The sequence below is a fragment of the Hippoglossus stenolepis genome, chromosome 17 (genome assembly GCF_022539355.2).
Source record: "Hippoglossus stenolepis isolate QCI-W04-F060 chromosome 17, HSTE1.2, whole genome shotgun sequence".
Lineage (NCBI taxonomy): Eukaryota > Metazoa > Chordata > Actinopteri > Pleuronectiformes > Pleuronectidae > Hippoglossus > Hippoglossus stenolepis.
Window position 1 is genome coordinate 9,145,841 of NC_061499.1, and position 13,529 is coordinate 9,159,369.

The window sequence follows — 13,529 nt, forward strand, 5'->3', positions numbered from 1 at the left end:
TTAGCACCAGGTATAAGAAGAAAAAGTAAGAAGGGGAACTTTTTTCCCTCATTTTTCACTTTGAAAATTAAGTCGAATTTGTGCAGTATAACTTTATTTGTCCCTTCGCTCCTTTCCCATTATATATCTGAGGATGCGTCAGATTTTTCTTGTGACCTTTGGACGGGTCATGGCTCTGATGTCCGGACTGGACTTTGTTGTATCAGTATTAACATAATGGGTTGAATCTATAAGCAAATGTGTGTGAAAATGTTGCTGATTTGAACTTTTACTTTGGTAAAATGTTGATTTTGAGACTTTTACTGGAGTATTTTAGTGTGTATTTTTACTGTCTTTACTCGTTTTTAACACTTGGAAAAACACATAACTGGTAAAGAGTCTTCATTCTGCATTCATGCCTGAACCAAAACTTATAAATGTGGATGACTTTTACTATTATTTACTGGGTGTCAAATCTTGGAAAAGAATCAGGGCCTAGTTTCACCTCTTCTCAAGTTTTCATTCAGTATTTGTTGCAACGTAAACTTCTCATGGAGTCCAGGCTCGTGGTGAACAGGCTCTGGACAGAGAAAATATTCTCTTGTTCAAAAACATCCCCACATTTGGTGTTAATTTACATCTGACTGTTAAACATCCAATTTCCTTCTAGATTAATAAAGAATCATCCACATTTGATCAAACAGCTCATGTTTTTTATGTTTTCTCCTCATATGTTTTTATCAAAATAATTTTTTTCTTCCTGTATGAATTTGCTTATAAGTGACTGGGGTGAAGTCAGGTTGGGAAATAATTACTTTATGACGACTATAAAGATAAACTGGTCCCAATAACACGCTGCTGGGTGTAAAGCAAAGGTAGAAGGTTTACATCCACATGTTGACTGTCATTCATGACCCCTCCCTCCAAAGTGCAACTTAATGACAATTCACTCATACCACTTTTAATACATTTATACTGTATTTTATCCGATTTCAATGAAACTTCGTGGAAGGGTGTGATATGGGTCAGGAGAGAAACCATTACATTTTGGTGCGGATCCAAATAAAATTGTGGATCTAGTTGATTTAAACGTGGTTTCCTAAGGGGACTGTTGGGCCTGAAGACAGCTGAAGTGTTGTAACGTTTAATCTCTATTCTTTATGTACTTATGTGTCAAGGCTGAGACATAGTGACACTTAATGATATAAATAAAATTCTAAGTCATAACACAAGTAAGAATGTTTTTCCTGCGTCCTGCTGTTAATACTTGATGATGGTCGGTGAGGTGCGATCATAGAATCACACAATATAAAGTCTACATTTTACTTTTTTTGTCTAAGAATTAGAATGAATCAATGCGATAAAAATACAGTAAAAATTTGAAAGTGGAAAAACCCGATCATTATTACAAACATGACTAGTCCCTCCTTTAGATGGTAAATGACTGAAAACAGAACTTCATGATAAACTTCATTTAAAGATCACTTTTCTTAACAAGTTACAATATGCGTTCCATTGAAAATAGAATTATGAAGTAAAGTTTACAACTTTTTCAAGTACTTGTAATCCAAAAGTCTAAAGGCAATGTGGACATAATGGAAATCGAACAAATCACGAGACATTCTGTCAGTTCTCTTATTTGTTATTGTATTTGTTCACGTAAGCAACCAACCTGGCCTCAGTGTCGTAACAGTGACGCTGCTGCTGCTGATGATTAAGTCTTTCGTTGAATCAACGTGATAAGATGAGCACTCATGACGGATGTTGGACAGTCAGCAGAGGGACTGTTGGACTTTGGCTCAGTTTGCCCAGGTGGCATCATGAGCAGCAAGGGTCAGCGCTGTGATTCCCTCACTGGCACAAACGTCCAATCGTGTCTCAGCTCTTTATCTTGTCCAATCGTATTCACAGTAGGATACAGCTGCATCACTGAGCTGGAGTATAAGAGGACTGAGAGTCCCACAGCTAGGCACCATCCGGTCCAACTTCTCCTGCGGTACAGGTGAGTCTGCTCCTATTTTAAAATCCACAGGAGACACTGGGACACAAATCCCACAATTCTTTTCCAGTACTTACAAAAAACTTGATTCTTTGAAAGTAACATATTCATCTTTGTCACTTTGAATGGGAAAGCTGATGTCAAATAATGCCAGGGCGGAATTTGAAAACATTTTAAAGGAAAAATGTCCTTTCAGAGTTATGAAGTAATCATGTCCAACAAATTGAAATCACATTAATATAGTAAATATCTTTATTTAATGTTTAGTCTTGTCTCACAGAGGTTTTTAGGAGGCAGCACACAGATGTCAAGGATATAAAATCACTAAAGAAGAATCATTCCGTTACAGACTTTTCAACCTATTTGTTAAAAACAGCACTGTGTAGTTTACATGAATGATTCTTGTTGAAATGCAGTACTGGCTTTTTTTTTAATCTTAACTAATTCGCCTTTTAAAGTAACATTATTGTGAAACTAGTAGTGATTACGTGTTATTCATGTCATTCTGACCAATTCCCTTTAACCCTGTTCAATCTGAATTAAAACTTCATCACGGATTTAAAGCATGAAATGTATATCCACTGTAATGTAAAGGAACACAAACTCTATGGAAGTGTTTGATTTGTTTTTACACAAGTTAATTGTATAGTTTTAATTGTGAAGAGAACAACCAAGGAATTCCGTAATAGAAAAGACAACAATAATGTTCAGTTATGTACAAAATGCCTTTAATAAATATGGGCTAACACATTATAGAAATACATCAATACAACATATATATGCACACACAAGAAATCATTTATTTTCCACAACAGAAGTTTCTACTCTTTCTTCTTCTTCTACATTAAAATATCTAATAATAAATAAAAGAAAATGCGAAATGTATAAAAACACACACACACCAGGTTAAATATTTGTTTTGCTGCTCATTCCTCAAAGCAATAAAGAAACATGAGGATTGTTTTTTTTCTTTTCTTGACCTTATCTGTGATAAATTCTTTTTACAACTCAAGGTTCCCACTGAACTGCAGCATGTCTGTGATAAGCCAGGTAAAGATTACAAGTTAATGTGTTTGGTGTGGACAAACACGCAGGAGCTATATATTTATCTTATAACCATGTGACAACAACAAAATAGAACAACACGACAGGGATTCCTGGAATCTTTTATCAGTGAGCCATCAGATTGAGCAACAGGAGGAGGAGGCCTCCGTAGATCCGAAAAACAAAACGCGTAAATGATCTTTGTGACAAGATCAAGGGGAAATAAAAGGGAAGATTAACAACCACACAGAATAATAACTGAGCAGTGTTTGTCTCTGTAGATCTCCTCCACTCAGCAGCCATGAAATTCACCCTCGTCGCCGCCGTCGTCCTGCTTGCTCTGGCACAAGGTACGACCATCACACAGTTACTGTTTGGAAGTGCTGTTTATTATGAAGCTCTCTCCTTTACTGACTCCTTCTTCTTACCGGTCTTCGGAAACCCACAGGAAGCTTTGCACAAGATGCTAGCGACCTGGAGCAGGTCAGTGAGTACTTTGAGAATCTGAAGAACAAGATGACAGCGGATGTGACCGCGTTCCTTAGCAACCAGGACCTCACCAGCCAGGCTCAGTGAGTACAACGACGCCCCGGTACCACCGCCCTCACACACCAGGTCAAGGTTTAGTTGTGACTCACGGTCAGGATGATCACATCTTCTTCCTGCTTATCACACTGGACCTTGTCCTTTGTTAAATACCAGTGCAGAGTACACTTACTCAAGCACAAACCCAAGATACTAGTACTATTCCTATCATATTTCTTTAGTATTACATAACTTATTAGTTACATTTACCAATTATTAATTTACTTATGATTAATCATTATAGATGTTAAAGACATTATATAATTTGGAAAATTTGTAGTTACAATAAATACATGTTAATTAGACAAATCGATACGACACCGACAAGGGCCATTCTGAATGAACACTTCTTTTGATACTTAGAGTAAATCTTGTTGCTTATTACATAAAATATATAACATTTTCTGGTAACTGAATTTTTTTTATTACATAAATTACTAAGTCAAGATTTCAGACTTTTCCAAATCAAAATTAATTTCCACACAGTAAAAAAAGCTGAGCGGCCCTCAGGAAGCGCATACAGGTCAAACATGTGCTTTTCTGTTTTGCATACATGATGGTTCATCTTCTTTGTTCCTTTTTTAACTCCCCAGGACCTTCATGGAGGAGAGGAAAACCCAGCTGGAGCCACTGGCCACCCAGATCCAGGACCAGCTGAGGACCGCTGCCGCCAAGCTGGAGGAGCACATGAAGCCCCTGGCTGAAAACGTACAGCCCATGGTGGAGAACTTCCAGAAGCAGATGGAGGACCTCCTCAAGAGGCTGATGGATCAGACCCGTCCCGTCGGCAACTAAACAAGCCGTCCTTCCAAAGAAACATGCAAACGTGCCACCACCACATCGTCTTCTCCACCACGGACTGAGCTCATGGAGCGGCTTGCATTCAAGGCTGGCCTGACAGCGCCACAGCTAAAAATGTGTTTCAGTGCTCGGTAACACTGATATTTATTTTCTTTGTCCAGAAGCACAATTAAAAACCTTGGAACACATCATGGTATTGAGTTGTATTGGTTTTTTCATCTGCCTGTGTGAATGAAGAGTGTTGTATCAGTTTAGAAATATTTTGATTTGGCCAAGACAATGAACATAAAATCATAACGTGTTTAATCATCTAAATTGTACAAATTGTTGGTTTCTTAACCGTAGAATGGGCCCTTTATATTTAAATACTTTATATTTACCTTGGGAGCGGGTCCTCTAGAGGGAGGCCGCCATGTTTTTTTACAGTGGTATAAACTGGACCAACTAAACACCTGAGTTTTTATGACAACTGAAGGATACCACAGGTTCTCTGTCATGTTCGGGGTGAGGGCTATTCAGCTGCAACACGCAACTTCACCACTAGATGTTATTAAATTCTAACCACTGAACCGTTAAGAGATTTTGCTCGTATTCAGGTTCATAATTTAAATTTGGGATATTACTTGGAAAGGTTTACATGCTCCAATATTCAAAACGCATCATGGTCATCATACTGTAGCTCCTCTTTTCAGTCTCTAGTTACATCCACACCACTACATAACACCTAAAATGGCTTTTTATCAAACTTTAACTATTTCTGGCAGCACAAGCATTTTGGCACCGCATCAGTATTAAATCCCATCCACACCAACACATCTGAAAATGCACATCAAGTAAACACTCACGAACACTGTGTAGCCCATGCCAGTGGAAACAGGAATGATTTGGTTGTTTGTTGCAGATTGCTGGAATAATAGCTCGTCTGCTACAAGTTTCACCGGGTTGTATCACTGTAAAATGCAGAATTAACTGCACTACAGCCTTTTCAGCTTCTAATGGATTATCCATGTTCTACACTTGTCACCAAGGCTAATGCCGGAAAGGGGTCATGTGATAACAGCCCAATGAATCAGCAAAGGCTACGCCATGACCGCAAAGACCCCATCAGCAAGCAATTGTTAATGGAACGAGGCATTAAAGCCACTGGCCATGCATTATCGTATATCATCATGATGGTGCAAGTATCGGCCAGACTACTGACAAGGTGTTTCAGGAGCTTCTGTGTCGTCTGTGCAACCTTCAGACTTTGGGCTTTTTTAATTTTGTAGACCTTTTACATACACAAAATCCTATTTAACACTTGCGGAAAGAAAAATATGTTATCATTAAAACCTGTTGTGAACATCAGAAGAGGCTCATACTTCAGTATTTAATCAGTAACATCTCCCACAGCCAACAACTGACACACTGATAATTTTGTAAAGTTTTATTGAAGCAAGCAACAAACATTCAACAGGGATAAAATGGCAGAAAGGAATGCTTTCAATCAAAACTCTTCTAAAACCCCTCAATCCTCATTTTTAATTTTAACTTTTCCTCTTTTTTTGTGCATTTTCTCTTTTTAACACAGCGAAACTCGCCTGGTGTTCATGAGCCTGGCTGGAGACTTGTTTCTGTTTTTTTAACATATTATTTGACTTCTTTTACTTTGTTTTGTGTATTTTTTACTTTTTCACTGTTGGATTCTTTTTTTTTTGAATTTTTGTTTTCCCCCCATCGGTGAAGTTAGTCTCAAGGCTCCCCATTCCTGTAAAAACACAAAAATATGATGTGAATACACACTGTATACGTTTACAGTGAGAACAGTAAATTCACAGTACTCAGTTAAATCCACTATTAGTATTGACAGGTATTTGGCAGTGTAATATAAGTAAAGTACCTTGAGTTCAGACACTTGGGACACCAGCTGAATTTGTCACAGTCTTCTGGGCAGTCTCCTTGGCCTGGTGGGCCTGAAGCACAGCCACTGCCTCATCCACCTACAAACATGAAATTAACTAATGTTAGAAACATCACGTCATTTCACCTTGTTTGTGATAAGTTTATCTATTTCACAATTTGTTATGTATACAAAGCATGTTTCTGCATTACGTTCTGTACAAAAGTTCTCACATCGATCAACATATTCGCCGTTACAAAAATATCTTTAATCAGGCAACATTAGTCTAAAAACCGTGCGACTGATATCAGTGGAGCTCTAATATCATTGAACTGACCTTCGAGCGGAGAGACTCTGGAGACTCCAGCATGTGGAGCAGCTCGGAGTTGTCGATTTCCAGCAGCATGCCAGTGATCTTCCCGGCCAGGCTGGGATGCATGTTCGAGATCATTGGGAAAAGACGCTCACCTAGAGGAGGGATAAACAGACAGCTCAAGTCAGGATGTAATAAACACATGACGAGGGCCAAATGCTAAAATCTAGTCTTAGATGGATAATCCAGTGCCACCATTTCCAAGTCATAGAAAGAATACCATTTAAAACCATGTTACATACAGCACCTGAGGATAGAAGTAGCACATAGTAAATGCTACATCATGCTAACACGGTATACGCTCGAGCTACTGCTGAATCTTACCCAGCATCTGCTTCTGTTCCTGTGGTGGAGCAGCAGCCAGCATGGAGGCAGTCAGAGGCTCCTGTCCCTGAACGTGGACTGCAGGCTGAGGGACACACAGAATTTAAAGCACCTCCACACTAAAAAAAAATTTTGCAACTAGAGGGCAGTATAGGTGAGTGAGTCTGGCCGAACTATGGAATGTGCATTCCTACCTGCTGCATGGCGACTTGTTGCTGAGCAGTCATGTGCTGCTGGGGATTGCGGACTCCTGCGGCGTACTTGTACTGAGGGACTCCACGCACCGGAGCGGCTGCTGCAGCTGCTGCAGAGGCTGGTCTGGGCCCCATAGACTGAGCTGCTGGGAGAAAAGCCAACAAGGGAACATGCTTACATAAAAGATACAAGAAGCAGCTATACAGTTGAACCATATTTGCTGTGCAGCTTAAAAGCTATTGACTGAGGATAAGAGACTGACCGACACGCTGGGTGGACATCATGCGAGGCACCTGGGAGGCAGGTCGCATGGTACTGAAGGACTGAGGCCGTGGTGCTGAGGGACGCATGGCACCTGGCATGTTCTGGAAGTCTATGAAAACACAAAAACATAGTGGCATCATGTACAAGTACAAACAGTTTTTGTTAAATTACTATAAATATACAGTGATAGAGGGATACTTACGCTGTGGCCGGACACCTTGGGTGGTCCAGCGTGGGCCTGGTCGCAGCTGGGCCATCTGACCAGCAGCTGGGTAGTAAGCGGCACGGTTCTGGGTTTGAGGTATGGCTGCCATGAAGTACCCAGAGGGCGGAGGTTGCTGGTAGGGATTGATGACTGGGTTTGGAACTGCCCGCACGCTGGCCATGCGCTGCATGTACTGGTTGGTCAGGTGGGCTTGACGCTCCTCTTTCCGCTGGGCCAGGGCCACGTACAGCGGCTTGGTGGCTACGATGCGGCCGTTCATTTCAGTCACAGCTTTGGTGGCCTCCTCTGGAGACGAGAAGCAGACAAAGCCGAAGCCTTTGCTGCGCCCACCTTCCATCATCACCTGAGTGGAGAATCCAATTAAATTGGTTGCATGTCAAATATTATGATGGGCCAAACTAAAAAGTCAAAGTCAAATATATTTTTTTGTGTTTGTCATTTTAGGTAATTCTTGTCACATTGATGTATGTTCCAATGTTCACTTTTCCTGTAGGTTTAGTTATAAAACAGGGTGAAAAGTCATGATAGACTAACTCGAAATTGTTTGAGCTTGTGTATCGACGGGACGTCAATACTGCGGCTCCATGCCATGAACACCACTGCAGAGTGACTTTTAAAGACATAACTGACGCAAGACGGCCACGTTAGTATCTAGTATATTTGGGATTGATTTCTTGATAGTGGAAGGAAGTGAAGTCGTCCATCTTTATTTACAGTCTATGGATAAAATGAGAAAAGAGCTGAAATCTTACCTTTGCACTGGTTATGGTGCCAAATGGCGAGAACTCCTTTCGCAGGCGTTCATCATCTAGTCCATCATCGAGGTTCTTCACGTACAAGTTGACACCCTAAAAATAAAGACCGAGAAAAGAGTTCAAACATTTTGCTTCCTTATGGTAATGGTAGATATGAAGCAGGAATAATATTACTTTATAATGCAATACATTTTCTTGTCTGTAGTACATATTTATCCCCAGAGTCTATGGTGAAGACATATGGGGCCCATGAACTACAGTCACTGTTGCAGCTATTTTGGCCAGTGCAATCTACTGAAGAGGGAGCACTGAATTTGACAAAGCTGCAATTTTTCGATGTGACAGACGAGACAATGTATAAGAATATGAAAGTGATTTGATCAGTTCAGGAATTCAAAACTGTCAGTATAAGGCAGTAGTGTTGAACAAAGCTGTATGCTTTGGTTTCAATTTGTGCTAGAAAACGAAACAGTACCTGGTAGCGAGTCATGCGATCTTGTTTCATTTGCTCAAACTTGCGCTTCAGCTCCGTCTGCCGCTCGACCTTCTTCTGGGCGCGGCCGACGTAGATCAGTTTGCCGTTCATCTCCCTGCCGTTCATCTCATCCACCGCCTACAACGACCAAGAAAACCACATCAACTTTGTGGCCAGAAATGGTGGAACATTTCCTGGTGGTCAGAAAAAAGCTAGTTCATCTTACTTTCTGGGCGTCCTCGTGCCTCTCAAAGCTGACGAACCCGAAGCCTCGAGATTTTCCACTGTCATCAGTCATGACACGGATACTCATGGAATTTCCTAGAAAACGGAGAGATCCAACGTCATTATTTATCCCCATAATCTTTTACTTCAGAGGATCTAAAACACTGTATATGCCTGTTCAGGAGGAGACTCATTTAAAAAAAATGACTCACCATATTTATTGAAGAGCTCCCTCAGGCTCTCCTCATCCATATCGTCACCAAAGTTTTTTATGTAGACGTTTGTAAACTCCTTGGCTCGGGCACCAAGCTCAGCCTCGCGTTCTTTGCGAGATTTGAAGCGACCGACGAATCTGCATTGAAATGGACATTTAGCCAAATTAAAATGCACAAGAGGAATAACATTTTTTGGTCATCACAACTGAAAATCCAATTGTTGAGTAGACCATGAGTTAGTTTAATGTCATCGAGCTTATTCGACGTATTGTAAATAATGCACACAATAGTCTTTATTTGCCACACATCTTGTTATTGTCACATTTGTAAAGAAACTCAAACATTATAAAACCAAACTAGAAAACCAAACAGACCAGGTTGAATACTTCACCCTCATTCAGATGTTACCAAACTAAACCAAAACAATTTAAAACTGGTTAAAGACATTCACTTACACTTTTCGGTCATTGAGCAGCATGCCATTCATTTTCTCAATGGCTCGTTCGGCGGCCTCCTGAGTCTCAAAATGCACAAAGCCGTAGCCTTTAGAGCCATTCTCATCACAAACCACCTTAGAGGGAGAAGACACATGCAGTTTTTAAAACTCCACACACATGCAGTAATAGTATGTTAAACTTAAACATTCTGTTGAACCACATCCGAAATATTCCAGACAAATTTATTAAATTACGACTGATTGCAGGGTCATTCTGGGAGACTCAATATAAAGATACATAAACTATATATTAATTTACATACAAAGTCATTATTTAGGAAAGGGCACAAATCCCTCCTATGCCCTGTAGACCCCACTCCACAAGAGCTTTTATGCACTTAACTCGCAGGTTTTTGCATTCCCACATCTGCCATGTACAGAACCACTAAAGCTCTAATCTATTATTGATTTTAACCAGCGTGAAAACTGACTCTGGAGCTACTTTCAGGCCAGACATCTTCCTCGGAGGGGCTATACGTGAGACTGCAAATGTGCAAGTCAGTTGCTCTGGAAATTTTCCAGAACTTTTTATTGTGAGCCCATGTGAGAATACAGTAGAAAAATATCTGGAAAATTCATGGTAAGCGAGTGGCCGTGTCAAGGTTTGTAACACTTGGAACAAACCAATGGTGATGTCAACTACAAGATTCAAGAGCTGTTCGCAGCTGTAAGTATATACGTAATGTCCTGCCTCCTACATGCTCTACCCAGGCACCCACCCCGTGCCTGAATGTTCTGGACATTTTCCTGTTAGAAACACAAGTGACCCTGAACGCCTCCTTCAGCGTTCTTCAAATCTGAAAGACAAACTCCAGAAAAAGTCCAGACCCAATTTTCTGAACATTTTGCAGAGTTAATGTCTGAAAACTGGTTTATGGTACCAGCTTGACTGGTATCACTTGGGTGATGTGTGATTGTAAAACATCCGTTTTCCATGTCTCTACAGTCAAGACAAAACAAGGACATTTACATAGTACACACATGCAAAATATGCTAACACCCAATGCAAAACCAGAGCGGGAACAGTTGACCATCCCCCAGTTTCAGGGTTAGTTAACAAGGCTGAGCTGGCCATGGGTTTTATACCTTGCATGACAGGATGTTGCCAAAAGCAGAGAAGGTGTCATATAGAGCCTTGTTGTCAATGGACTTGTCGAGATTCTTGATGAAGATGTTTCCAACGCCACTCTTTCTCAACGATGGATCACGCTGCGACCACATGATGCGCACAGGCCGCCCCTTGATCACATCGAAGTTCATTGTGTCCAAGGCACGCTCCGCTGCAGGGAGAAACACAGGGACATGGGTTAGGGTTTTTAGGACACATACATTTTCTGGATACAGCCGCATATGTTAAAGGTGTTGTTGCTGCTGGGAAACCGAATTAGGTCAGAAAACTGGACCTTCGAGTTTCTCCCCCGGCCACCCAAATAAAAGATGATAAACGGTCGTTGGCTTCACGGCTGTTACATACATTTACATTTCTAAGTACTAAAAGGTGTCGACTTTCTTTTAATCTCTTGCTCAAGGGCAGCTGGACAGTAGGTGTTAATGAATTCATCCACTTGTCCTGGTGTAGAATTTCAAACTGGTAACTCTGGCTAAGACCAGTAGGACTTCTAAGTTTGCAGTGTAATAATATAATAGTATTATCACAATCAATCTAAAGTATATGGCACCCATCTAATACAGGGCATATTAAGAGGCTATTAGTGCAAAGGCCTCAGCAGAATATATCTCAGTGAAAACACAAATACGCCCTAAAGAACCAAAGGGCAATGCAGATCCATGTTCTTATCACTGGAATGCAGACAAAGTCATGTGGAGGGTTGATACGTGTGTTCTGCGGTACACAGGACCGACATCATCTGCTTTCAGACATTCACTGAACTTTCCTAATTATTTTTTAGAGGAGTTGTGTGTAAAATCCCAAATGTCCAAGTCAGCTGCTCTGGACATGTTACTTTTCCAGCCAGCCCCCTTATTAGATGTCCAGAAAAGGTGAGATTGCGCCTACATGAGAATAGAGGGACATTTCTAGGAAATTCACAAACGAGTGGCCATGTTGATGTTTCTAACGAGCAAACTGTAGAAAAACTAAAAGAATGACAATATCTCGGCGTGACAAAGTGGTGCCACACGTAGAAGACGCCAACTTGAAACGAGATTGGCGAGTTAATGGCGATAAAGTAAGACCTCAGGGTTGTCGTGTTGTTAACAAATACGTGTGATTTACATAGTGGAATTCACCGCCTAACCCTATGTGAAAGGCAAACTGCGGGAAATGTCCAGACCCAGTTTTTAGCACACTATCCAGAGTAAATGTCTGAAAATGGCTCAAAACTGATTTTTAAGTAACTGATACAGCAAATGTCTTAATGGATAAGGACATATTATTACAAAGCTGACATTAACTCTTAAAATGTCCCAGAGCTAATTTTATGGACATTATACAGAGTGGATTTCTGATCCGACATTAAGTAAAAGATACATTATACGTCCTAATGGATGAGGACAAGTGATGACCAGGAAAGTGTCCTGGACATTATCTGGTGTTCATTTTCGGAAAACCAGTCTGATCGGCCATTTTCTAAGTTACTGTCTCTATGCCCAAATCGTTACAACGCAACCTGCCCGGCCTGAATTTAACAGTGCCAGCACTTCCGGTCGAACAGTCGTCTGGGTGTTGTCCCGATACATCAGCGATTAAAAGACCCCACCGAGTGTGGGCAGCCCGCAGTGCTCTGCTACATTACTGGGGTGGGCCGTGCCGGGGAGGACATGGCGCCGGGTCTGCTACGCCACTGCTGGGGAGGTTCAACTGAGGAGACCCCCTCTGACAATATGTCGGCCGCAGTCACGTGTAGCACAAGCATGCTCGCTCGCTCTCACTTGTCACCGACTGTCATTTCAAACGCACCCATTCATTTTACTCATAAACGCCTTTTAAAAAAGGTGATACATACCGTCCGCTGGCTGCTGGAAGTTCACATACGCGTATCCGAGGGAGCGCCGGGTGATCATGTCCCTGCAGACCCGGATCGAGAGGATGGCTCCGGCGGGGCTGAATTTCTCGTACAGCATGGCCTCGGTCACATCTTGATGCAGATCCCCGACGTACAGCGAGGCCATGGGGTAACTGGGAGCACTGGGATTCATGGCTCGTTGGTGGGGGGGTTAGGGGGAGACTAGCTAAACACTCGGACGATGCTAGTTTTACCGTAGCCGGGAAAATTAAAAGAAAAAAGTTTCGGCTACGGAACGAAGCTAACGGTGGCTAGCGTGGCGTAGGTTCGGGGATGGTACACGTTAGCAGCCGCTAGCTTGTGAGTCGCGGTGTCTCTCGAGTGGAAAGTAAAAGCAATGTGTTAAAATGTCGGCTCAACCTGACACACTGACGATAAAAGCAAGAATCACGTTACTTGGCCTGAACACGTCGACTGAAACACTCGAGTTTAACCGCAGCCGCTTCCTTCTTCTCTACGTTACCGTCCTGTCCGCGGGTGTCTGCTCCGGCTTCACCGACTTGTTACAAAAAAGGGGGGAAAAAATAAAAGGATTTTTTGGCTTTTTTAAAGGTTTTGAGTTTTTTTTTGTATTTTTATTTTTTATAGAACGTGTGCCGAGCGGGCTCAGGAGCACACGCGCACTCACACAGCGCTAACAGCCGGGGTAGAGGGAAAGTACGCAACGA

The 13,529-nt window shown here is 41.6% G+C and overlaps 2 protein-coding genes and 1 non-coding gene across 4 annotated transcripts; 1 reads left to right on the top strand and 2 right to left on the bottom strand.

Moving 5' to 3' along the window:
- The first annotated feature begins 1,938 nt into the window (after positions 1 to 1,938).
- LOC118124871 (type-4 ice-structuring protein-like) lies at positions 1,939 to 4,596 on the top strand. Its single transcript, XM_035183060.2, has 4 exons — positions 1,939 to 1,981; positions 3,304 to 3,372; positions 3,471 to 3,594; positions 4,201 to 4,596. The coding sequence occupies exons 2-4, from the start codon at positions 3,324 to 3,326 to the stop codon at positions 4,400 to 4,402; spliced, it is 375 nt and encodes a 124-aa protein (XP_035038951.2). The 5' UTR covers positions 1,939 to 1,981; positions 3,304 to 3,323; the 3' UTR covers positions 4,403 to 4,596.
- A 1,223-nt stretch (positions 4,597 to 5,819) lies between these two features.
- On the bottom strand, positions 5,820 to 13,529 carry LOC118124805 (polyadenylate-binding protein 1). Of its 2 annotated transcripts, none has more exons than XM_035182956.2 (14): positions 12,802 to 13,529; positions 10,922 to 11,115; positions 9,795 to 9,910; positions 9,337 to 9,476; positions 9,126 to 9,220; positions 8,900 to 9,037; positions 8,422 to 8,517; positions 7,646 to 8,012; positions 7,442 to 7,552; positions 7,179 to 7,321; positions 6,985 to 7,069; positions 6,625 to 6,755; positions 6,288 to 6,387; positions 5,820 to 6,155 (listed from the first exon to the last, which is right to left on the bottom strand). In XM_035182956.2, exons 1-13 carry the CDS (start codon positions 12,992 to 12,994, stop codon positions 6,295 to 6,297), a joined length of 1,902 nt encoding a protein of 633 aa, XP_035038847.1. In that variant the 5' UTR covers positions 12,995 to 13,529; the 3' UTR covers positions 5,820 to 6,155; positions 6,288 to 6,294. The 2 variants fall into 2 exon arrangements, with proteins under 2 accessions (XP_035038847.1, XP_035038846.1); XM_035182955.1 differs by having other exon boundaries at positions 7,179 to 7,324.
- On the bottom strand, positions 8,618 to 8,752 carry LOC118125318. The gene has a single exon (XR_004698818.1). It is a non-coding gene; the product is annotated as a small nucleolar RNA SNORA5 (small nucleolar RNA).